Source organism: Hyposmocoma kahamanoa, unplaced genomic scaffold (genome assembly GCF_003589595.1).
Source record: "Hyposmocoma kahamanoa isolate Upper Pololo Valley unplaced genomic scaffold, ASM358959v1 95, whole genome shotgun sequence".
In the NCBI taxonomy this organism is placed as follows: Eukaryota; Metazoa; Arthropoda; class Insecta; order Lepidoptera; family Cosmopterigidae; genus Hyposmocoma; species Hyposmocoma kahamanoa.
This window is the reverse complement of record NW_020654972.1, coordinates 3,372,807-3,400,771: the sequence shown is the minus strand read 5'-3', so window position 1 is coordinate 3,400,771 and position 27,965 is coordinate 3,372,807. Positions and strand designations below refer to the sequence as shown.

At 35.5% G+C, this 27,965-nt stretch overlaps 1 protein-coding gene across 1 annotated transcript in view; it reads left to right on the top strand.

Moving 5' to 3' along the window:
• LOC113238304 (transmembrane protein 151B-like) overlaps window positions 1-22,954 on the top strand; it is a 90,743-nt gene extending 67,789 nt beyond the window's left edge. Inside the window, exons 2-8 of the mRNA XM_026475140.1 lie at window positions 6,147-6,295; window positions 6,765-6,968; window positions 12,100-12,184; window positions 20,647-20,812; window positions 21,650-21,773; window positions 21,857-21,977; window positions 22,055-22,954. Coding sequence (XP_026330925.1) covers window positions 6,147-6,295; window positions 6,765-6,968; window positions 12,100-12,184; window positions 20,647-20,812; window positions 21,650-21,773; window positions 21,857-21,977; window positions 22,055-22,954 — 1,749 coding nt within the window. The remainder of the gene's footprint in view (window positions 1-6,146; window positions 6,296-6,764; window positions 6,969-12,099; window positions 12,185-20,646; window positions 20,813-21,649; window positions 21,774-21,856; window positions 21,978-22,054) is intronic.
• Window positions 22,955-27,965: the final 5,011 nt, after the last annotated feature.

The window sequence follows — 27,965 nt, the reverse complement described above, 5'->3', positions numbered from 1 at the left end:
ACGTCCATACTCTCACGTGAAAGTATTTTCATGTTAAAAATCTTTCTCCTAAAAAAATATATTTGATCCCAACCCAAAGAAATCTCTGGGACAAATTATTGGGTAGCTCAATGTAAATAGACAGGGTCTTTTTACAATTGGGTTTCCCGGGGGTCCCAGCATGTTCGCGGAGAGGCAAACACACCTTTTCGACGCGTTCCGCAGAATGAACTTTTATAACAGACCTTCCATTTGACAACCTCTGATAAAATATTTATAGGTACTTGACAAAGGAATGGTTGGACTTTCATGGTTTTTGAAATCGGTCAAGGTTTTCTTTATAAAAGTGGCTTGATAGAATTTCTACCGACGAATCGAGGGCAAGATAATGTTCGAGAGAAAACTCGCCGTAAAACTAATAAGCAGTGCAGACGGGCAATTTCTAAGTGGAAAAAGTTTGAAATCTGGAAGTGGGCAATGATAAGTCTGTGATCAAAGTTCCATAGTCTTCTAATTAATAAAGAGAGTTGTGGTAATCTTGAAAATTGCTAGGCAATTGGTTTTAAAGCTTCAATCGGAACACCAGGTCCTAATGAGCGATCAAAATATGGAAGAAGACTGCTCGACCCAAGGAGCACACTTTATAAGCCTTAAAACTGTTATACCTATAAATAGTCTTAATATGGTATAGATTTAGATAATAGTTCTCTATAAACGGTTTTAGAAAAAAGAAATTGTTCTTATCCGCTCACGCGATGCGCTCATCCTATCGCAAAATGGCGGCTATTTGGTTTCGCAAATTAGAAAAGGATTCAGTTTAAGTTTTTATAAATAAAAATTATTATTCTGCATTGCTAAATAAATACCCTCCGTACTACAACAAAAACATCTCAAATAAAATGCAGTAATACACCGCAAATCCTGCACTTAAAAAGCACTAATTAAATTTTTGCTGTACTTGGGTAAATATGATAATGTTCCGTTTGAGTGGTTCTAACGTTTACCATGAAATTACTCCTTAAATTATAGTTTATAAACATTTATATTCAGGGTAAACTTAAAAAATGCTACTTACGGTATGGTTTCAATAAATAAACACCGAAATCACCAGCCGGGCAGCCCAAACAATAACACACACGATTGTCCTAACGTATTTTTGAAGTTGTTTATTTTTTTTAAGTGACAGACCCAGGCATTGAAAACTTTATGGTTTGCTAGAGTAGTTACCGAAATAGCAACTAGTATTAGTTCTTTTACCTGTTATAACTTCGATATCCGATAAATCGGTATAAAGTCACCATCGGCACCTCTAGGTGTGGTATGCCTACGGCTGCATGTATCGCGTGAGCGGTTAAAGACTTATTTCACTCAAGTCAAAATTTTAACACCTTCTTAATACCAAACATCTTAATTAAGTGTAACCTTTCTTAAGATTTACTCTTATAGTCCTTATTTTAAGTTCATCTGTAGAACAACTGATTATTTTTAGTAAAGTTGTTCTATACCCATCCAGTAAAGCCTATTAATACTCTAAAAACTAGTGTTCTTAACTTTATTCTAGATATATTTAATTTATAGATAATCTGTAGTGTTTGTACTTATTGACAAACACGTTGTAGCGCGTTTTCAGTAGATTTTATTTAAAAAAATACTACAATTAGGGTTTTTGCTCTATTGGACGTTGTAAGAGTTCACGCAAAATGGATAAAGTAAAGAATATTAAAAGATCTGGTGGAGGTAGTAAACCTTGGATATTAAGTCACATCATTCAATACAATCAGCGTTGCCAATGCCAATTTTTCAAAATCCCCAAAAATCACTATATAATAATAATAATAACGTACACACTCAACATAGCCCCGCACTAGGGAAACCCCGTGTCGCGGGTGCCATGGACACACACGTAGACAACCACAAATTACATCCAAACTCACGAGAGAAATAAATGTAGGCAATACAAATATTTCTCTCTACCCGGGAATTGAACCTGGGACCTCTGCATGGCAATCCGGCATGGTAAACTTTGGCCACGGAGGCAGTAATATTAATTATAATATTAATTAGATTCAGCATTAATCTGTAATCAGTCTGAACAAAAAATCATTTTTCTTTGCCTTACAAAATTAAGTAAATTGATTATTTGTTGTGCATTTGGTGACACTATGTTAACGTTAGAAATAATCAATGAGTTTCGACCTATATTTAATATTTAAAGTTGACGAGTGGTAAGTTGCGGTGTGGAAGTACTAACTGCTCGGCTTTGTTTATCAATAGCTGATTTCGTTTTGCTTCATACCGGGGACCGTCCTAAGCGGGAGAAGAATCGCGAACTCAACATGCACCGACTGGTAATTGTACAATACAGAACCAAGTGCTCTAATAATAATTCTATTTAAGCTGCTTGTTAATAATACGAGGGATGTACGATGTTGAATAACACGTCGATATAGTCCATCACAGTGTTCCTAACAGTAACGATCAAACTAGCGATGCATCAGCAATTGATAGATTAAACAAAATGATAAAATGTTAGAATCCCCACATTTTCCTCACGTAGCGCCAATCCCCACAAAATCCCCTATCTAGTTGAAACTCCCCACAATTTGGGAAATTCCCTACAAATTGGCAACGCTGGATACAATAGTCGTACTTCGCGCTTGGGCCAGTCATGGGCCAATTGTTTGTTGACAAATAAATAAACATTGTGAAGTAATTCCATCTTGTGAAATGATAAAAACAATTGAAATGAGCGCGTAATATACTTCAATGTTGTGTATGTGTATTGTGCCGTCTATCAATAGAATACAGTGAAATCATTGTGTGAAATGTGGTTGGCGTGAAAAAATTACCTCAATTTTGTAATGAAAATTTTATTTCTTCCATCATAAGTTAGGGATGTCATTAAAATATTCCTTATATTTAAATGATACGAAATTTATCCACCTTTCTAGTCATATTATAGCACATTCCATATAATTATACAGAATAACGTTTTTTTTGCGACAAATTTAATTTTTTCCAATTGTTTTTTTGACCTAGTGTTTTGAAAAGTTTTTTATTGCATAAACTCACTTTTTCGTATAACCTATATAAATTTAGTATTATAAAGGTTTTATAATACTGTCAAAAGAAAAAAATCGCTTAGAAACATCGCGTTTTGTAGACAATCATAAAAATCTCATAGGAGGAATATTATTCGACAACTTCAACTACACTAAAGCAAGTAAACATAATCTTTTCGTATTCTAAAGTTTTTCTATATATAAAGCTATAGACAAAATGCTCCAACTGTGTTTTGAAAAAAGCTTTAAATTCTTATCGCCATTTTTATTTTTAAAGAATGACTATGAAGTAGCCGAGAAAAATTTCTTTTCTTTTTAAAAAGTAAATCTAAGTTGAAATTAGCTTGAAGAAGCCTAGAACTTCTTGGAAATGATTTGTTTTGTATATTTAAGCTTTCTATAAATATTTAAAACCGAAAATCGATAACTGTATTTTTATTAAGTTTATATTTTATACTTAAATATTTAAAATTACGCGAGCGCATTACTTTTATGCCAGGTTTTACATCACTTTTCACAGTGTATTTAAAGTCGCACGTCAATTTGCGCTTTCTAACCGATTAAACACTGCGAATAAGGCAGAAATATTATATCTAATTTCGCCATGTTGCAATTTTGATAGTTTATATTTTGTAAGCCATTAAACTTGAAATCTATTAGTATTAAGAGAATTGCGTCGTATGTTTGTAACGCTTTAGTATTTTGACGTGCTTCAATGAAGGGTTTTACGAAATTTTCCCAAAAATCTGGTGACAGAAAATCAACTTTTTATGCATCTTCGTCGAACCTGGGACCTTATCCCACAAGGAGATATTGATAGCCTCATTTTGAGTATGCACAATCGTTACAGATGCATTATAAACATCCGAGGTGGTTTTACAGATTATTAAATTTTATTTTGTAACACATTAATTGTTTCATTTAATTTTGTTTTTCTCTTTAATAACCAAAAACAAAAGTACTTATTTTAGTACAAAGTTAACTTTTTCTATTTTTATATGATTTTTACCATAAAAGTCATCAAAAATAAATATAAAAAGATTTTTTATTAAATTTTCAGTCAGATAATAAAGTACTGCGCATTTTGATATAAGAACGTTTCAAGAACTTTTTTTGTAGTTTCTTTGCAATCCATGAAAAACTAAAATATCCGTAGACAGTGTTGATGAGTGTATTTATAGAATATCATCATGAAGAATTATTTAATATTCGAGTGTGGTAACCTGAAATATTTTTTAACATTTCGCGATGATACATTCGAGTGATTAAATAATAAAAATTGTCATCAAAATTAAGTACAAAAAACTTACCTGAAAATTACTGAGCAAAATCTTTAGATTGTATTTTAGCTACAAGAGCAATTAAATTGAAAAACTGACTTTTTTAATTTGTTTGCAATTAGTCTGCCTGCATCTAATGTATACAAGAGAATAAATTATTATTTACACAATATAATAAATTACTAATAATAATAATAATAACACTAAATCACTCTTATTCTGTAGAAACCAACGATGTCTATGTATTTACTAGCGTACAGTCGTTTGTACAAACCAATGATCTTGTACAAACATAGATACAGTCAGGAAATGCGCAACCGTTACTTTTACATATCACGTGATAGCAAGGATATCCTAACTTTTGTATAATTGACTCAACGACTTCAATCTATAGACAAGAACATTCACTACAAATACATGTTCCGAACAAAACACTATCAATAGTGATAGTGTTTTATTTAAGTGTTGAATTTTGTCAAAGAGTCTATACATATTGGAAATGAGCCAGACAGGCAGATAATATTGAGTGTTTACCAATGATATTTATCCATAGTCGGGGAACTAACATAAAGCCCCTGGCAAAGTCGCTATTATTTGCACTTTACATTTCATTTTGGTTTGACCCAGGAGCCTTCCGCTTACTATTTATTATTATTGTATTACTAAAAAGAAAATCGAATTAAGTAAAAAAAATACAGTCGAGTTGTTGAAAATATTGACGATAAGGACCTTGCGGAAGTCAACGATCTTTAGATTATGCAGCCTAGTCTTATTTATATTTTTTAAATTTAAATATGGTAACCTTAGTAACTATTATAATAATATTATACACACTCTGTTGTTGTGTAGTCAGAACATTCTGTTGCTTATTAATCTATTAATGTATGATTATTGCTTTGTTTTGTTTTGTTTTAACACGCGTCATTACATGCTTGCAAAGCGAGATGGATAGTGAGAAATTTTGTATATTATTTGGCGATTACTAAACATTATAATGCACATATGAATCAAAAATCATAACATTACTTACCGAAACCATGCGAATAATTTAAAACTTTAAATTTATGGTCACACAATTAGTCAAATAGCGAAATGTGAACACACCGATGTAAATTAATTTTCAAAGAGGTCCGCATCTGCGTCCGCCATCTTGAATGTTTGACAATCAACTAAATGATGTGCAGCGGCTTCACTGCACATCAGTGAAACACAGAGTGTACATGAAACGCTGCATCTAGTATGCTTGTATATAGTTATCGTTGATTTGGCTACTATTTTTGTTTTTGTTCTTATTATTTGTTTAATTTCGCAGTAGTTTTTGTGTGATAGTATTTTTTATAAATCTTTCTTTGTCTTTGTTGTTATGCTATTGTTTGCTAAATGTGAATGTTCGTTAAGTGCGTTTGATTACTCATATTTAACTGTAATTGTAATTATTTCGTGAATTGTCCCAAATGTACAAAGTAAAGCAAAACAAGTAAGGACCTCTAAAAGAGATACTTTAGACGTAATATTGGATCATTGTCAGGACGACAAACGTATTCTTCAGTCAACATTATTATTCAATAATTATTATTATATAGTTGGTAATAATATAAAAAATGGCTGATTTAAACAAAGTTGAGTGAGAACTGACTTGTCGTTAACTTCAAAGTTAAGGCCCATTATTCCACGCTGCGTCACTAAGGCAAAGTAAAGATGTACTATTGGTCTCTGAAACACATCTCTAATCCGCGCCGGTTTGGTAGATAATGAATGTAACCGAAAATAGGCAGAAAAGAAAATCCAAAAGAAAAGAAAGGAAAAGGTCCGTCTTTTGTTTTAGCGACCCCGTCAGCAGAGCCTCGGCGGGGTGTTGCGGCGCGAGGGCAACTGGAAGTGTTTCCTGCTGACGCTCATGATCGCCGGGTGCCTCGCTTCCGTCGCGTGGTGTAACACCGCCCAAATCGATCGGGAACTCATTGACCTTAACACGTGAGTAATATATCTTGTTTATTTATCTTAAAAAGCTGATCCCGTCACTGAGTACTGTGCTACAAAAACGAAGAAAATAATCTATTAACTTCCTTAGAATTCGATCTTCACTGCGGGCGATATTCGAACAAAAGTGTGCTATTGACTGTACGTCTTGCGGGGAGACTCCTTTCGACTTTACAGTTCGATTCTCATTATCAAATCACGTTATGTATTTTATTTTAAGCAGTCTGCAAAAAACTAACCTAACCGACTCGTATTGGTACATATTTATTTTGAATTACTGTGACTTAAATATCCCGGGAATTAATTACTTGCTCTTTTTGATAATTAAAGTAATTAATTCTGCTGTGATATCGTTTTAAGCTTTGCACCACCATTTCATATTAATGCCATAATTAACCCTTAAAGCTTCAATAGCTAGTAATATAATAAAATCTAACCCCTATAACAGTTTTGTATCCCTCAGGTACCCGATAAAGCGAACCGTTCGAGAATCACCGTGTGACGTAGGCTACGCGTACATTCCAATTGCCTTCGTACTACTTTTGTACCTGGTGTATCTAGTGGAGTGTTACCATAGCACCGCGAGGATACAGTTGGCGAGGAGAGTTGATGTGGCGGCTGTTAGTGCCAGGGTGCATGCTATGAGGAGTGCAACACCCCGAGTCTGGTAAGTCACGATACATTACCTATACCTACGAATGTACAACAAACAGAACGTATAACGTGCAAAGTTTTGGACCGTCTTATCGTAAACGACGGCAAAAGCGATCTTGAGAGGTGGACCCATGTCCTGGTGAAGGTTGCGCAATTCACTGGTTGCAATCAGCGTAAGACTGGTCCTTGCACCGATGTGCCCAGCGGTGGACTGTCATTGAGTCTACTCTATACTCCAATCCATGTACCTGTCGTATCAAATCCAATAGATGTACCTGTATTAACCGTAGTTAACTTAATCCACTAATTATTTTCTTTTTACTTAATGTAAATTTAAATATTGTAATTAATTTACGAAAACAATTTAATGGAACATATTTTGTATACTTTAAGATTTTAATAACGTGAAAAAGAAGTAGAAAAATCAAATACGTTACGAGTAAATACAACAAAATATTTATAGACCAGGTCTACCAAAGTTCAACCAAGATGTTTTTGATTTTAGCGACATTCAGAAATGTTACCGTATTTTATCTAATACTAAGGCTGTTAACAGTTTGACTGCATGTTTGCAGTTCAGAGCTTTAATTCGCAAAGATCTGAGGGTCACTGCCACTGCGTCCATCACCCTGAGACATAAGTTGACAACTCCTATATGCCCTTAATTTCACCAGCACCTTTAACCTTTCCAATGGAGCGCAGTTATGCTCACATTACTGCTTGGCGACAGAAATAAGTAAGGTGGTAGTATTTCGCTGTACGAACTCATTCAAGGAGTTCAAGTGCTACTAAAAAGGGTTCGGTTTGTGTTTGTTGGATCTTTGTATCAATAATAATAAAAACGTGTTTTCACAAAGAAGTACATTATTATCATGGCAGTAAAAGCATCATGATATCTATGTAATAAAAATAAATATTACAATAAACTCCTGTTCATTATTTTAGTAATCATTAATAAATCATCGCTATTCTCAAAATCACTTTAATTATAGACGTACGAATGAGTGCTACTGCTTCATATTGCGAAATGATATTAAATTATAGCTCACGATTGATCATGCTTCTACTTTTTTTTGGTCCGTGATAAAAAATAACAGGAACCGAAAAAAATATCCGCCCACCTCCAACATATTCAACCTCAATTCGTGTGAGGATCGGTTCCCTTAGCATAATTCCCTAGTAAAACCCCCACAGGAATCGTTACGGCCACCACACGCGCCCCTCATAAATAACCTAATTGCTCGGCTGTCAAGGGTAACACTGAATAATAAAGGAAATTAACAAGAAACAATATACTTTGTACATGAACTTTTGGCAACCACAATGTTCCTACATATATTAGCACGACGCCTGAGTGTGTTTAATAGTGAACGTGTTGGCAATGAATGGCTATGTTAGCCGATATGTCAATGTTTTACGTCAAAAATAATTAATTACATCTGTGAGTCGTATTCAACAATTAAGTAATGGTACCTTGAGCAACATTAGATTTTCTGTGTAACTCTATAGCTACAAAGTAATAATGTAGCACTATTCGGTGCTGCTTCTTATTTTATTTATTATTTTGCAGTGTAAAACACAGCGAGCGCGGACGCGGGACGGACGCACGCGTCCGCGCTCGGTGTTTTGTCGTCCATATAAATACACGGAATCAGACTCGCCGCACAGTGGGCCCAAATTGATAATTCTTGGACATAGGAATAACTTGTGGAGTATCGAGCAAATTTTTTTTTATATGACAGATAATAATATTCCTAACAACTTTTATTCTTGTATGATTTCTTTAAAAGTTGATAGTTTCGGAGAAAAAAATTATTAATAGGTTTTTGTATGGAGAAATATACTATTTTTTCTTGATAGATAATGATTGGACCTATATTGTAAATAAACCACACCCATTACATTTTCCTACATTAAAAAATAAAAAATAAAAGGTATATTTCTCCATACTAAATCTATGATCGCGCGTGATCAGGACCGTACAGGATTGCGCGAGAAAGCCTGCACGCGCAAACGCGTGCGATTACCTGTATGAAGTTTTTTTAAGCTAACGTTCTTTCGCGCGCGATTGCTCGTGTTCGTTTTTATTATAACGGAAAGCTTCAGTGTAAAAGGCAACCTTCAGAACGCGCGATTGTGCGGGAACTAATGAGCGCGATCGCGCGGATTTTCTCTTTTCCTTCCAACGTTTTTACACGCGCTGTCAATCACACACGATTGCTGTATCACGCGCGATAGTCTCTGTGTAAAGGCGGCGATTCTGCATCGACAAGAGTAGTAACTCCGTTATTCGAACTATACTCAAAGTTTAAAGTCGCATAGTTTTCGCCTGTAGTCACGCAATTTATTTAATAAATTTTAAAATAGTCATAGGTTTCGTCCGACAATGGAACATCATGGGTTTAATACGCTTTTTTTCTACATATTACGGTACTTTCTATATACTATGTAATTTCTCCATTAAATAAGTAATATCACCATTACGTTGTGATACCACACGATCCAAAAGTAAGCAAGTCAAAAGTCAGACCAAAAATACAAACACATATTGTCACTTTCCTCGTATTTACAATGTAAATTTGATGAAATATGAACGAAATAACGTTCAATTGTTAATAAAACATTTTGACTGTTTGTATCAGTCGGTTTGTTTGCGGATTTCGACCTTTGTGTGGTGAAGCACGCAATTTCTATACATTGTGAGATATATCTATTGTAATTTAATATCAAGCTGGATCTATATTACTGCATTGTACTGGCGTATCACGTATATCATCTGTTCTAGCCTTAACGTCGGGCAGGAAATATGGAAATCTATAATAAGGCAAGGCCTCTGTATTTTTTGCGTATAAAATACGCTACAATAAAAAAACTCATACTATAATAATCATGGTGAAGCTATGCATTACGGTTTTAAATAATTCTCTGCTAGAAGTCGTGACTCGTAAGAAAATCATGATGATGTTATGTGGCCGCAAGTTATAAGTGCATGTGAAAATAAAAAGAAGTGTAAACGAGATCCTAGATCTGAAGGTTAGTGTAATCGCGATCCTTTTCCCCTTCTTTTACTTGCGAGCTCAGCCTTCCCTCAGCTCTCAATGAGCTATCAAAGTCATATTATTTTGTTTTTAATATATCATCATCACAGAAATAAATCATCATCCACAATCCATCTTCACCTACTGCTAGGTATCCCGTAATTTATGCCATCTACCCCGATCCTATGCTACTCTCTCTCAACTACGGCCCGCGACTTTGGCGAAGTCTCGTTCACCAATCTCGCTACAAGACGTCCCACACATTCTTGACTACCATTCGGGTATCGCTTTACTCCATCTGTCTTCACTACGTCTCGCAATATGTCATACCCAACTCCATTTTAAGTTCGTTATACGATCTTCTACGTCCTGGACCTTAGTTCATCTTCGGAATTCGGAATTCGGCTCCATGGCTCTTTGCGAAACTCTCACTCTGTATACAACCTTCTGTGAGAGCGTACACGACTCTGCAACGTAGGTTTTTGGCAAGATACATTGGTTGAATAAGCGGATTTTAATGTATAACGTCATTAAACAGTGTCATAAATTGTTAAAGTTCTATAACAATTGGCGGTTGGATTTATTTGGGCGTGTAAGATTCTGACTTTTTAATTAATCAGAAACGCCGTTGAAACGTTTAATGCAAATTATTTTAATTAAACAAACAAATAGCTCGGCCGGCCTGGATGGATGTGACGTTTGTGTGATTACCATCGGATAATTACTACACTTTTGGAAGTAATAATCGTAAAGCTTTCTTCTTTTCCCGTTAATCTCATTTCATTTTGGGGTTGTCCTCGTTTTTTCTCCGTTATGTCAACTAGATTAATTTGACATCATTGGGTATTATTACACAAGCTCCGTGCAATCTTCATTGAGTTATTATGCTACCTAAACCACCATGGAATGCGTTTGGGTTAAATAAGCACAATTAGATTTTAGCGTATATATTGGAATGAGTCACAAAATGAAGTTAAGAAAAAAAAAGAACAAAATATACAACGGTCAAAACATATCATATATAAAAATACTTATAAAACAGGCCAGTGTGTTTATTATTAAAAATTATATTAAATATCGAGTTCTTAGGTTTTCGCGATTGTTACACATAGGAAATGAAACTATTTTTCCGGATTTAAATCGCGTATATTTGTTTTTTCATTATAATAATATATAATAGTTATTATAAATCATATAATAAACCAAGAAGCTTTAACAGTCTGTAAGTTTGTGCTCGCCACTTAGGAAACTTTTACTTACATCATTAATCCATTTATTATACTTTACCTACACTAAACTGACAGTTTCCTTGTTGCCTAATTCCTTGTCCCTAGAGTTCCGTTCCAATATTTCCTTTATGAAATATCGTACAGTTTCAGAATAATAAATAATACACTTTTCAATATCGAAAGAACTTTTCAAAGTTGTTATAAGGCTTTACAATTGCTTCTCTATAAAGGCAACATTTATATATATTACCGGGAGTGTAGGTAAAGCTCTATTGAGAGCAACTTGTAGTCGTTTAAATATACGAATAGCGTGAACATGAGAACGGGTGACGTATAACGAAAAAAAAAACACTTTTTATGTATACACTTGAAGATTATGTTTTTGTAGAGCTAACAATTAGAACGTTAACTTATTTTTAAGCACAAGAGAAAGCTACGATACACAGACCGTTTTTAGGTAGCATATGTGCTGCCAGAGAGTCCCGACCTGGTCTATCTTCCCCATCAAGCTTCGTCGAGGTACATCAGCAGAGGGAGCGCGCGATGCACGCCGTAACCTGCAGGTGGCGCCTTTGTCTCGCAGTTCTTCATCATGATGGTTTCCGATATACATTTATAATATAAAAAGAGAATAATGTAAATGACACGTATACATAATATATTCTTTATTTTTAGAAGCAATCTGTAATACGAAGATGTTGAGACAACACTTTCGTTTTCAATTGTACATACTTTTATATCATTATTCGCGTATATTCTATTGTACAGACAGGATAACGTTTCCGCCTGGAACAGTATGCCTTAATGTAGTCAGTCACGTCCTTGTCACCGCAAATACGTACATGGTAATCAGGAGTTAATTAAACCATTTGTGCAGGTGGAAGGCGATATGCTACCACTACGTGCGACGCAAGCGACAAGTCACGAGGTATCGAAATGGCGACGCTTACACAACTACGCAGGTAACAATACTAGTTAATAGTCGATTTGACAGTTGTACTGTTTTGGTAAAAAAATGTTTTATAAATTTATATATTTTTCTTTAAATGGCACATAGAAACACAGTTGCGTCTTGGAGACGCCATGTGACTCTAAGACGCTACAGTACCAAAATCGTTAGGGACACCGTGAGGTTCAAGTACGCTAAAGTATCAAAATCGTTAGGAACACCGTGTGGTTCTAGGACGCTAAAGCACCAAAATCGTTAGGAACATCGTGTGGTTCTGGGACGCTAAAGTACCAAAAACGTTAGGGACACCGTGAGTGAGGTTCTAGTACGCTAAAGTATCAAAATCGTTAGGAAAATTGTGTGGTTCTAGGACGCTAAAGCACCAAAATCGTTAGGAACACCGTGATGTTCTAGGACTCTAAAGTACCAAAGTCGTTAGGGACATCGTGAGATTCTAGTACGCTAAAGTATCAAAATCGTTAGTAACAGCGTGTGGTTCTAGGACGCTAAAGCACCAAAATCGTTAGGAACAACGTGTGGTTCTGGGACGCTAAAGTACCAAAAACGTTAGGGGCACTGTGAGGTTCTAGTGCGCTAAAGTATCAAAATCGTTAGGAACACTGTAGTTCTAGGACGCTAAAACACCAAAATCGTTAGGAACACCGTGATGTTCTATGACGCTAAAGTACCAAACTCGTTAGGGGCACCGTCAAGTTCTAGTACGCTATAGTCCCAAAATCGTTAGGGATACCGTCTGGCTCTAGGACGCTAAAGTACCAAAATCGTTAGGAACGCCATGTGATTCTAGGACACTAAAGTACCAAAATCGTTAGGAACACCGTGTGGCTCCAGGATGCTACAGTACAAAAATCGTTAGGAACACCTTGTGGCTCTAAGACACTACAGTACTAAAATCGTTACAACACCGTGTATCTTTAGGACGCGTGACGGGTCGATATAGCCGAGTTGCTAAGTCAACGATTATGCAGAGATTTTGATGATGACTTTATATGAGTAGCAAATTAAGTAATATAACCCAAAATAAGCACATTTTAATAGCCTAATTTTACTAGTATGGTAAGTATATTTTTATTCATTATATATAATTATGTATGATAAGGTAATTAAGTAAAGTTTCCTTTAATATGGTAATTATAAATTAAGCGTACTGAATACACCAATTAGCTTAATGGAAAAATTACACTCCATTTCCTATTTTGTTCAGTTCTTTACTTTTTTTATAATTATTAATACAAACATCGAACACAAAGAAAAATTCCTTCGACCTGACAGGACTAAACTAAAATAAAAAATTATTCTATAATCAGGGACTTTTTAGCTTTATAAGTGTGGGTTTTAGCGCATAGCATATCGGTTTACAGTAAAAAAGAGGATTTGCCATGAAAACTACGCAGCTGGGCAAACCGATTGGAAATAGCAAGGAGAACGCTGGAATCTAATGCATATGACGAAGGGCTGCTCTATTTTTGAATTTGTCCCTTAATGCTAAAATAATATATCACGATCTTTTAAGTATTTTTTTTTCTTGCAATTATTAATGCAAAATCGAACTGGCGGCAATTTTTTCTTGCTTTGTTTAAATTATAGGAATGGCGTGTGTAACGTAAGTAATGTTAATTAACGAGACTCCGCAACAGGGGTATATGTTATCGTACTGATTAGTTATTTGATATTGCGACTGATTAGGAACGGTTTTGAGAGTATATTTGCCAAGAGAAATTAAGATGTAGAGGCGTGCACGTGGATATCTAATTAGTAGCTTATATTGATCGAACACGTAACAAGTTCATGTTGTGACGTCCTTCGAAAGGTCGCTATAGAGACCTTGAGTATAGATAAATTATTTTTAAATAATTAACATTAAAATGCACTTGCTTTTGACCACTACCTAGCCCTGGACCAAAGATAGGATCTACGATGGAGAGCTCGCCCAGAAGATGCCTATTCACAACTTAAAGATACTCGGGCAGTCGCAGGCACGGAATTCAATTCCTGGACTGTACGCATAAAAAAATATGACTGGGAATGTCGCAAATTATATAACAAATGTTTATAATAAATTTTTAAACAACAGGTCCAATGATTAATAAATACAGTATAAACAGGCTGCGTGTCGCCTTACGCGAGCGGTAAATTCAGTAAAGTAGAAATTCAGTACAATAAGGAAATACAATTTCAACACTCTGTACCAAAAGCCTTTCTTTTGGAAGGGTATATGGTCTGTGAATAACTACAAAAACTATGAACCTTGTATAAAGTTATGAGAACTCATGGTTGCGTGACAAAAAAGAGTTTTAATAGCTCTATTTCATTTGTGTAGCTCCTTGTGAACGGGTTCGTCCAGGGAAATTCTGTCACTATACCTATTTCTGCCGCCTAGCAGTAAGTAACGTAACTATAACTGCCTTCCGGTTTTGAAGAGTCAACTTTTGTCTCAAAGTGACGAGCGCAGAGATAGTGCCCCTCGAATCGGGTTTGTAGCATCTGCGCCCAATATCGGTTTAAAGTTGCAACTGAACCCAAATCCCTATGCGAGTATCGTGTGATCCCGGGACTTGTGGCTTGTTGAAAAAATTAAAGTTTTATCCAGTCCCGGGTTCAGTTGCACCTCGAGAGATCGTTAAATTTGTATCGTCTGAACGCGAATTCATTGTCGATAGATGTTCTTTGCGATTTAAAAGGTGTGAGTGGCATTGTAACTGTTATGAATAGACACCAGGTACTGATTTGCTTATATCATCACTTGATATCATAAAAAAACAAGAATTTGAAACTAATTTGAAATTTAGTAGCAGTAGAGCTCCTTGTGAAAGAGTTCGTTCGGAGAAGTACTGTCACCTTACCTATTTCTGCCGCAAAGCAGCAAAATATATGTAAAACAAAAAAAGATATTCGATAATATTCGTGCTTCGGCTGTAGTCGGTGTGTATATATATATACACACAGAACAAAATTGATCTTCATTAATGTACCGACCTAAATTAGAAAACCAACTTTGCAACACGCAACAAAAACAAGAAACGTCCAGGATATAAGTGACCGGAGTGCTAATTGAATTGCCAAATTGGATTGCCATTTTGGAACAGTACACAGCGACGAGACAGAAAAATCTCTCCATCTTCGATTTAAGAGCTAGGTTCTTGTTGTCCTCAGTAAAACTTTTTTGTGACCTCTTTATGTGAAATGGCCCCAACTTTCTATTGATTTGGTTAAAATAACTTATTCCGGCGATCCTCTTTTTTACAAAAATTCAGAAATATAAGCGTCGATACTAGATAATAATAATAACAATAATAATAATAATCAATCATATATTTCGGACTTCGAATCCATAGTGTTAGTAACAATATAACTTAAAATTTAGTGTGTTTTATGTAACAATTGGGAAGATACATTTTAACATTTATTAATAAAATTCCCTTGTAGAACGGCGCGAGGCGCAGCTACCGGCTTGGTTGAATAGGAAATGTTACAAAAATAGTAACTAATTTTCTTTAATTAGAACTAAAACGTAAATGGTACCTTTTTAGGTAGTACAGCCCCCGTAGCATAGCTACGCATGATAGTCGCGATACGCGCACGATTAAAATTTAAATAAGCGCACGCTATTGGCTGTCTCAATCAGATCTAATTTAGATAGCCAATAGCGCGTGCTTATTTCATGTTTATCGCGCGCGTCGCGACTATCATGCGTAGCCATGCTACGGGGGCAGGTTAGTAAAAATCACGTAAAATATAAGAGGCATGTTAATTAAATCACTATTGAAGTACAAAGTAGTGTCTATCTTTCGCGTAAATTCTCGTAAAATCGTAGTATAATGCCTTATTGTGCTGTTTTGAAGTGCAAAAATGACAGCTGCACCAACAACATTACCCGTTATAGTAGTATTTCAAATCATCGGTAAATCTTATTTTAGTAAATTTTCAATTTTCTGTTTATATATACATTCAGACGTTAATCGTTCGTCTGTCGTTCGTTTCGAATCGTTAGTCCAGCTAGTGGCCTCAAGATGGCAGCACATTGTATAAAATTTCAGTATAAAATCAAAACGTCGTAACTTGCAATAAAGGCATTGAACTTTCAACGAAATATATTAACAATCCAGAATTTGTAACATCTTTTTAAATTAGCAACTTTGACCAATCATTATCAAGATTTCATAGTGTTTATTATTTGTTTGTGTGCGTGGCGATATTGGTTTCGATAGTAATGGAAGCTTATGGCACTTCCATTGCTTTTTTCTTCCGTGATCTCGTTAATTATGCTATGTACAATTTTGTTAGAAAAAATCGATTCCTGTCTGTTCCACGGCAATTTAAATTGGGGCCTTACGAGCTGGATAACGGCCTCGCTGCTGGATGAGCCAGGTTCTTTAGTAGCAGTAGAGCACCTTGTGAAAGAGTTCGTCCAGGGAAGTACTGCTAACTTGCCTATTTCTGACGCCAAGCAGTAATGTAAGGCTTGCTCTGTTGCGGTTTTGAAGGGTAAGGGGCTGGTGAAATTACAGGCACATGGGACTTGTCAACTTGTAAGCCTCTGGAAGACGGTCGCAGTGGCAGTACCCGTCAGATTTTTGTGATTTAAAGCTCAGAGTGACACTGCAATTGTTGTGGATAGGTGTGTCGCTTACAACCAGGCGCACGACTTGTTCATCCCGTCACTTGAAATCATAAAAAAGACGTTCGGGCTAGACCTGGTATTCACAGTACAAGGAATTGCCTAGTTTGAGAACAGGTAATGAACTGATGTGATCTTCTGTTATGTTATTATTAACATAACAGAAAATACTAGTTATAGTTATATCATATAGCTGTAATCACTAGTTATGTATAAATATAACTAGTGCCTAGAGCTGAATAACATATTACGAGCGTTTATTAATTAGGAAAATAAATTTAGTATGTTATAAAATTAAAAAAAAAATTATAAACAAATGTGACCGCCACTTACTATAACAAAGTCCTAGAAATGTTTTACAGAGGACTGAAGGGCGTTAAAAACCACGAATCTAAGGCAGAAAGATTATTCTGTATTTTAAATGTGTACTGTTCCATAATAGCAATCTAATTTACGTAGGTGTAATGTGATAATAGAGTATATTGAGATAGGTGAAGTTTTACGCACCGTAACACGGTAATTCGTTACGGCTACTAAACTAACGTCAAAATACACATCTGCAAAAGAGGATTGGATAATTAGGCAATTGACAATTTCTACGAGAATAAAATTACACTGGCTTCTAAATATACTCACGGACACATAATTGCACCTTGCAATTTTATTTTTAACCTACTTCAAAAAGGAGACTCTCTGTATTTTTTTGTGTATGTTACACGATTCCACCGACATTTGTGAATCGGTTTCGATTATTCTTTTTTGTTGGAGAGAGGGTACCTCAATAGTTGTCCCATTCAAATTTGAAGAAAATATTCCACCTTTAAGGGTGGCAAATTAGGGGATGAATCCAGTTTATTGGATTTCACCCACTTTCCTTTAACCGATTACGTAAAAGTTGGCAAATAATGTTACTGCCTCCATGGCTGAACGATTACCAAGCTGGTCTGCCACGCAAAGGTCTCGGGTTCTATTTCCGGCCCGGCAGAAATATTACTCTCGTGAGTTTGGGTGTAACTTATGTACCCCGCGATACAGGGTTTCCCTAGTACGGAGCCATGAGCGTATGCAATATTATCATTATTTTGGATATCTATTTTAGACTCTCGCCTCTCCATAGGCATCAAAAAAAAAATTAAATGGGAGAGGCGGTATTTAAAAAATAAACAAACTTTTGAGATCAGTTTTCTTTTCTTTTAAATAGTAATAATTATAAATACAAACACATTGTCATCATCGAAGAAAAAGTTTTTAGATCTTTGAAGCAAGGATAAGTGGAAACGACGTTTAGTCTAACAATTTAAAAACTGCTAAATAATAATATAATGAACTTATTAGCTTCCACAGTTAAACTTATATCTCGTACATAAAATACAGTGTTTTTAAAGCATAGGGCATTTAATACTGAAATTGCAAGGTGGCTAGAATTTCTGTGTCCGAGAGCATAATAACATTTGCGTACATACTACGTTCACATGAGTAGTCTAGAAATAATGTTGGTTCCTTTTTTTTTCTATGTGCATATTTAGGGAGACCAAACTTATCGACATGGAACTGCTTTAAGACGGTTAACAGAAGCTTTACGGCTATGTAATAAGAGCAAAAAAGACGTGCGTTATTCGTCTGTGGCGATCCGAGCGCAAGCAAAACGCGCAACATCATTTTCGTGCCTACGCATGGACAAGATTTTTCTGACCAGCTCAAACTAATTCCCAGTAAATAAGTGTGGTGACTCCCTTAGGTAAACAAGTTTATTCTCTCTGTATCTTAAGTACTAAATACTTATTAGTAGTAGAGCATTTTAGCTTATCATAAACTTGGAAATATTCTAAAAAATGTAAGAAACATACTACTTAATGTTTATGAATGTATAAGATCAAAGTCATGAATCAGGTATGTAGGTTTTAGCAAAAGTGGAGCTCCTTGTGATACACTTTATCTAGGGAAGTACTATCACGTTACCTATTTCTGCCGCAAAGCGGTAAAGTGAGCGTTACTGCGTTATGGTTTTGAAGTGTAAGGATGGTGAAATTGCAGGCACATTGGACATGTCATATTTAACTAATTTAATAATTAATAAAAATTAATAATTAACTAAAGCAAAGGAAACGTAGTTATAATGACATCGGGTTTAAATAGTCAAATACAATATTTAGTAGTGTGTTTCATACGTGTTATTACTGCCGTACTCTTTTATTTAGTCGCATATTATTAACAGTCCATCTAAACAGTCTTTCTAAATACTGCCAACTCCTGGATTTTTAGGTTGTTTATCGTAGGAAATTTGTAATACGTGATATTACACATTTAAATATTTAATATATGCCGTATAGATTTAAGCGATTAGAAACATATTTGTGTATTTTGTCCTTTATACAATAAATAAATTAAAAAAAAAAAAGTATTTAGTAGTATTTTAACTAGGCAGTTTGAAATGTTATCTATTAGCTGAAAATATTATTATATATTTAGAACTAGTTTCAAAAAATTAATGAAATTTTACGATAAGTAGCCAGGTAACCTCATAAAATACCCTATCACGGTTTGTTTACATTTAGTTAAGTAATTACCTAAACCTTTAAAGTATAGAAGGGTCAATATTCCTAATGGTTCAGTAATTCGCAGTGAACATAACTTATTACGAGTTGACGGACCCCCGTTAAGCTAATTATTGTAAGCTAGTGGCGACCCACCCGTCCTATGCTATTAAGTAAGTAACTTTTCTACCCCCTTTCCACTTTTCAACTATTTGTCAGCTAACTTTCATGTCAAAGAACGTGGAAATTATGACAAGAGTTCCGAGTTCAGATACTTTGTGAAGATGTTGTTTTATAGACTTTTTGTATTTTCGACATATTGTTCAATTAGTACAAAATGTTCTTTAAGTTAGGATTGAAGGATTTTTGGATTGACTAGCAAGGCATTTGTGAACGATTAATTATTTGGATTTAGAGTTATATTAAACAAACTTTTTACACCTGACTCGGTGACTAAATATTTTCATAGATTCTCAAAGATGGCGCTACGGCTAAAAAGTTGTTGAAAAAACCAAATACAAATATCCGAAAAACAAGCACACAGAAAAATTCGTGACGTGTGCTGGTTCGTTTCTTGGCTTAGTTAGCATGGTGTTTAGCACGGTTTGCTAGAAGACGTCGGTTCGTATCCGGCCGGGTCGAAGGAATTTTTTGTATTAATAATTATAACAATTTTTTTTACAATCAAAGCAGGATTTGGTGTTGTCATGTTTCTTTTTTGGTATTTTCTAATCCATCCGTTAGTTCCGATACCTATAATTACTCCATTTGAGTTTTATTGGCTAATTTAAGTTGTATTTGTATACATGTATATAATATTTTCATTAATTTTACATTTTTAACATTGTATAAATGTTCAAAAAAATGAATGAATGAATGAATGAAATATTCTTTATTGCACATAAAATTACAATTAAAATACAATACAATAGCTTAAGTATAATAAAAAAATATATAATATAAATATAAGTATAGTAAAAAATGATATGGATACAATATATTATATAAAACATGAGTGATTGTTTTTCACAGATTGTAGTTTGTTTAGTTTTCTTTTTTTTTAAACTGTGTCATGATTATATATTTTTTAATACAACACAAGATACTTACTTATTTTTGAAATATCTAACATTTACATAAATTCGAAAACGTGTGAACATTTCCGTGCACGCTAGTATACAAACAGGGTCTGTCGTATAACTTAGATTGTTAATAACAGTTAAATTGTCCTCCTCCAAATACGCCAAATGCCAACATAAACATTTTTGTACCACTTTAAAAGCTCTCTATATCTTTGCCCAGGTATACTACGAAAGAGTAAACACGCACAGCGCAAACACATCGTTCGCACATGCGTGCTGTGGGCAGCGCGATGCTTCACGAAATCTTGTGTTGGACTTGAAGACTCCTATCACGAAGGTTCGGTTTAGCAAAGGCTTCGCTTTTGCTAATATTGAGGCTGCTAGTGGTAAGTAGCACACTAAAAACAACACTGATAACGTCGATAACGCTGGCTACAATACCAATTAATTTAAATTTATTTAGGATTATGGGACTGATTAAGTAAAAGGCCGTGGTTGCCTAATGGTTTGACCTACTGCCTCTCAAGCAGAAGCCGTGGGTTCGGATTTCCATTTGAAAGTTATCATAGGGTTTTCGGTGAATGAAAACATCGTGATGAAACCTGCATGTTGAAGAAGGTTCAACAGTCGGAAAACGTGCGAACTCCCCAACCCGCAATGACCTAAAGCCGCGCCTGAGAGGAGACCGTGCCCAGCAGTGGAACACATAATTGGGTTGATGATTATGACAATGTATCTGTATTTCAAAGATTCCTTATAAAGTTGCGATGAAAATCTCTAGACGATTAGCGACTTTTGCAATTCTCTGTACAATGACTAGTTGTAAAGAGAAAAATTATATGTATATATCTTGAACACTAACATAAGTGAAGTCTATTCAAGGCTTTTAAATTTGTATTACTATATTATATACATTGTATCTCATTCATCATAAAAATGAAACGATTTCATATTTCTTTGTGTCACTATAGAATTACTATCAAAGTCAACGTCTAGCACACCGTATTTTACTTTTTATACTAATGTTACTTCTAATACGAAAGAAAATCCTATGGATCTAAAGCATTAATTGACTAAATTTGGGGCACAGACCGGGGAACATGACTTGTATTTGATATAGTGATCTTCTCAAAAAATATTAAAAATACATCTCCAATACGTTACTATACAAACACTTCATTCCAGATAAAATTGAATCAACTACGGCAAATAATTTCTTACAGAGTTTGAAGATCAGAGGTCGAGATTTTTTGCAGAACACGAAAGGTTTGATGATTTCATGGAAATGCGAGAAGGCTTGGATCTTATTGGCGTCAGTTCGTTCAAGGAATATATGGTAGCATACAGGTAAATTAAATGAATGCATAAACGAAAGAAATTTATAATGAATTAATTTAACGTAGGCTTGAAATCGAATTCTCTTTCCGCAGGGATACTGATCGCTGTCCATGGTATTCGTCTCAACTTCTGTTCTGGACTTTGTCTTGTTTACTTCTCTCGTGGCCTCTTCGTATTTTAATAGAGTGTAATACCGCTTACGTTCATTACACGGTCAGTAAAGTTTTTTATGTCCTTTTATCATTAAGGATTATGAGTACCGCTATCTGAGAACCGATGTTTCGTTGCAGATAACCAAGATTTTCGGGACAAACTACGAGTTGGATCCGAGCCGTCAATTAGATTTAGAGACGCATTTGTCAGATACTTTGCCTCCTGTTCCTACCACAAATTACGCCTGGGCTCTCGCAGATGAGCAGAGTGCCGTGCATCGTTCAGTTTCCCGTCCGAGTCGCGCTCTTCCACTCTCTCATGCTTCTACTGTTGATAGCCTCGAATTATTTGCTGCTATTCGAGGAAACTGTGCCTTAGTACCTTCCTACTCAGAAGCTATGCGAATAGACGCCGCCGTTAGGGAAGATCCTGCTGAGAACCAACAAAACAATGGTGTTTTGGTGAGCATAGAATCTGAAACTAGGCTTAATAGACCAACACTGAAAGCAGCGTCGTTCGATGAGCCATCTCGAAGGCAGCGAGTAACAATTACCGAAACCCATTCTAGTTATAACGTAGCTGCTAGTGCGAGGTCCAACGAGGCCAAGCAACAAAACAGGCGATCTTGGACGGGAGTACTGACAACAGCAAGAAGCGCAAGGCAGATCCTCGAAGACTTTAGGTCGCAAAACAATCCGGCCAATTACGAACGTATGTCAGAGACTGATAGCAATCGAAACGGACAACTTTATTTCTCCAGTGAACTGTCGCCAACATGTTCAAGAGATCCATTTAGAGGACGAGCGCAGACGACGCCAACAGATGAACCGCCGTCGTACGAAGAGGCATTAAAACTTCCAGCTTTGAGAAGACTCACAAGGTCAATAACTGGTACTGAATTAGCGGGACCTAGACGAGCATTTCTGAGAGATGTTCTCGCAAACAGAAGATCGTGTCTGGAGGGCGTAGGAGTACTATCCGGAACGAAAGTAGTCAGGTTGCCGTGTAGTGAGTCGGGTGACGAAACACCGCTATAGCGCTTCAGTGCTCAAGAAATTACTGACTTTTATTACTTTTTATGGTGCAATAAAATTTTGACATTGTCGTTGTGCGATAAAGATATTGTGGTTACTATAATTTACAGTAAGGTATATGAGTAGGTATCGCTTTGGAACTGACGAGTTCTGAAGAATGAGCTTGCGCAATTATATGTAGTACTCGGTAGTTTATACGAAAGGTGTTTTAGGCAAGGGAATTGAAGATCTAGTTTTCATGTTTAATACTTTCTAGAGCTCATGTCACGATAATTCAGAATATTTCACAGTTTCAGACTCATTCCAAAATTCAAAAATGTCATGTTTAAAATAGTAATTATTTTGAAATCTACGTTTACCCTAGAACCTACCTAAATTTTTCAATATTCTATGCTTTATTTAGCGGTCTCGTTTGTTAATATCGCCCTCTCTGCCTACTAAATACGTCCCATTTTTTACTCTACTAACGAACGTTGTTATTAATATAGAAGATTAATTGTAAGTTCGAGTAAAGTTAAGAAGGCTTGTTGTTAACGAACACAATTACGTGGTATGAGGCCGTGCCTTGTATCTATATAGCTCTAGGGAACCTCTGCGTACTGATATTGACTCAATTTAGATAAACCAAAATTCCATAGATTGTACTTTAATTAGAAATACCCGACATGATCTAAAATTAAAATAAAAAACTAAAGATAAAATAAAGACGATTAAAATGTTATGTATTTCCCAAATAATTTAAAAGTTGTAATAATGATCAACGGACAAACAAATTACCTGGTCTCAAAATAGGGTATTCCCTATAATTTATTCGTGGGGCGTACTATAAGTTTCCGGAATGAATAAGAAAAAAATACTATAAATGGTCAGAAATGAATTTATTGTTTCTTAAAATATTCACCGTAAGCGTTATTGCACTTTTTCATACGAATGAACCAATTTTGAAAACATGTATGCCACTCCTCCGTGACAATCTCTGAAACTTATTTTTCATACTCTTCGATAGCTTCTTCAGGTGATGAAAATCGTGGACCGCGTAACTGGTTCATAATTTTTGGAAATAAATAAAAGTCACAAGGTGCCAGGTCGGGACTGTACGCGGGATGACTTATAAGGTCAATGTTGTTCACTTCAAAAATTCATTTGTCTGTCTGGCCGTGTGAGAACTGGCATTATCGTGGTACAAGATGATACGGCGTTTACGGTTATTTTTACGGAGTTTGTCAATAACTTCCGGCAAACAAATAGTCGTGTACCAATCACTATTCATGGTACAATGATTCTCCAAATCAACAGCAGCCACGTGTCCAGTTTTATTTAAAAAAGAAGCAATCATTCGCTTAACGGCGCTTTGCACGCTCGCCGCTTTGGTTGGCTTCGGCTCATCTCGAATGACCCATACGCTCGATTGCTGCTTTGTTTTGAGATCGTAACTATAAATTCATGTTTCGTCACCTATTACTATATCCCACACCAAATTTGACGCCTCTTCTTTGAATCTGGAAAGCATGGCATTGCAAGAAGTGACGATCCGTTTTTTTAGGCCTCAGTTAAATTGTTTGAGATCCACCGAGAGCACAGCATTTTTACACTGAAATGTTTGTGTAGTATCGATTGTATTTGACTCATGCCTATGCCTAAAGATGCCCGAATCTCATGGTATACTACATACCTGTCTGTTTTGATCATACGGCGCACAGCATCGATGTTTTTGTTGTTCACAGCAGTGGACGGGCGACCATCACGAAATTCGTCACTAAGATCCACACGATCGCGTTTGAATTCTGCAAACCAGCTATAAATAGTCGTCTTGCATGGTACTTCATTGCCAAAAGCAGTTTAAAGCCGAGGGAAGCTCCGCTGAGCTATTAAATTACACTTAAAGTCGTAGAAAATCATACTACGAAAATTTTCACGAGTTAAATCCATGGTGATGAAAACAATCAATTTCTAAAATGACGCCACAGTGTAAAAACAAGTGACAGTCAGATGAAACAAACTGTATTTTACAGCCAAAGAGTTCCATTTTCAAATGTTGTAATTACTTTTTAAATATTGTTTATGTGAGTGGCCAGTTCCGGTAAGTTATAGTGCGCCCTATGTAATGACGAAATTAACTTTGGGGGTGCTACCAACGGGCGCTATCAAGAGGTGGTACAGAATACCCAGAAAAGAATTTTAAAAAGTATGTTTCCTAAATGGGTCTTGCCGGGAAACGCACCCGAGACTTTCTCGTTTTGAGGTCTGCGTGCCAATCACTGGGCCATTGAGGTCATCATAATAATGATGTGAGTCTTATTAAAAACCTGCCGTCGTAATCGCGTCGCCTGTATCCCACGTCCAAAGAAACCATTGTTCTGGTCGGATTAACTTGGTAAAATACAAATTAATGTAGAAAATAGAGCAATTAAAAAATTGTTGAGTAGTTAAAAAAGAGAAGGTGCACTTGTAATGTCTTATGAGCTGATTTCACAAATATGATAAGTTCATGTAAACTGCACTCGTAATTTATCTGTAAAGGGGTCAAACATTCTTGGTAGGTACATTCGCATGCATAAGCACATGAATGTGTATACTTAGTGAAATGAAAGCTGGGCTAAGAAATGTTTGTTAAAATCGTCAATTATTTTGCAAAACAAAAATTTAACAAACGTTGAATAATAATTATTTACCAAGATTATTTGATTGTACCTTAACTACATAATGTACATTGTTATGACTGTATGTAACTTATTACAGCTATTCTGGCTGGTTCCCATGTATTAATTATACGTGCCAGACTATCGCAACAATTACCTGGCCTCCAGCTAGGGACTCCCCTGTATTGTAAGTATCAGAAAATCAAAATTAACACCTAGCACTGGCACTACCCAGAATTGCCAGACAAAAACCAATTCAGAAAGAATCTAACCTTGACCCTTCACATTAAGCGCTAACTGCGGGGTCTCGGAGGTCGTCAATGTCAAATGTTATATTTAGGGATTATCATAATCACACTTATCGCGGAATTGATTTGAGCCTGTTAGAAAAAGCGTAACATAAAAAAAGAACAAACTATCTAGAGGATTTTTTTAAATTATTGCTGGCCATGGAAACAAAGTCCTTCAGCCGAAAACATAAACGTTTAATTATATTTCTGTAAATATGGCCACCACAAAGAGGATAGGCAATTTGAGGCTGCGTGCTTGGATTGACTCGGGATTCTTTAGAACGGGCCGATACGGGTATTTTAGTTCGAGGTTCGTATAATTTCGCGTTTTAATCTTCGATTAAGGCACAATAGCACTATCCTATTCCACTTTAAACTAGATTTCACAAAATAATTGAAAGTCAAAATAAAAACGACGCTTTTCCCTCCAAAAGGCCCAGAGCGAATCATCTAGAGGATGCCAGGAAGGTGTTGCTACATAATAATAAGACACCTGTTGCGCTATATTTTTTTTTTTTTTAACCGACTTAAAAAAGGAGGAGGTTATACGTTCAGCTGTATGTATGTTTTCCGACTCCTCCGTCAATTGTGGACTGATTTTGAAAAAGATTTTTTTGTTTTAAAGGGTGTACTCTCGTAGTGACGTCATTGTCACCAAGTTCGATCGGCGATCCCATGGAAATCTAGAAAAATTCTAAAACTTTGTATTTGTATTTCTCCATCAATTGTGCACCGATTTTGAAAATTCTTTTTTGTTTCAAGGTGTATACTCTCAAGGTGGTCCCTGATGCTGACGATGCTGTTCCGGGTTCGGCTATCACAAATTACTAATTATTTTCCGCAATAAAAGTCGACTTTTCACTTGACACAAAACAAGTAACTCAACAATTAATCACCGTCACCATAATAACCAGAAAAAAGAATATAAAATGTACAAAGCTCCGTAACAGTCCCATTATCACCAAGATTTCAGAATCTGATGAGGGGATCCCATAGAAATTGAAAATGGCTGATGAGGTCGGGTTTATTTTGAAGGAAAAAGTTACAATTATTGTACTTAGATTAGTGTTATTTGTTGTCACTGTACATGTTATGTGCAGTAAAGAATATTTCATTCATTCATTCATAATAAGAGTGAAGAATTGTATTTCGTCTGTCTTGTATTGCGACGTTGAAAAGTCTGTTTCTTCTTATTGCAAGGACATAAGGCTGTTTCTTACTGGTTCAAGCCGATTCAATAAGTACAGTGACCCTTGTGGTTCTATTTTACAAGCTAACATCGTTTCATAGATTCAGTAAATAAAACAAAACTACTTTTGCCAAGGAGACAGCTGTCATATTTCAATCGAGTGTTAATAATAAGAGTCAACATAAATGGCTTTGGTTGGTTCCGCATAGCAGTGAAAGCGTTGAATCAATTACTTTGGAAAAAATATACAGCAAAATTGAGGATATGCACTGAGTAGTTAGTATACGGTGTGAAAACATGACACCTAAAAAAATTCAGGATAGAAAAAACACAAATTCACCTCTCAATTTTACATAAATAGAACACGTATAATATACGATGTATATTTTTGAAATGGTTTTAATTTCGTTTGAAAAAAAAATAAATTCGGAAATAGAGCCAGTGTCCCTGCCGTTCGACCCGTCCAATAGAACCAATTCAGTACGGGAAAAATTTTAATTTGAGTTGAGGTAGTATCGACTCGTAAGTCAACATACGTCGAAACTGACACTAGCCCAAAACTAACGGCCGCCATTAAGGAAATAATAATAATATACTCAAACATTTACTATAAAAATTCTGTATTTTTGCGATCCTGATTTGGGTTCTGTAACAAAATATGTTTGTTGTTCCATATACTGAAAAAAATCAGCTACTAAAGTAGGCTAGCAGTAATTCACGAAAATTTAAAGTATATACTTGTATACATGAATTTAAGTCCAAGTAGATAAAATGCTAGTGCGAGTGAGGCATACAATTTGTAACTGTAATTATTAAAAAGTGATATTAAAGTAAACTTAGGATATACATTCGCCGAAGCGCACCAAGTTGATGAACTTTTGAAATATTAAAGAACC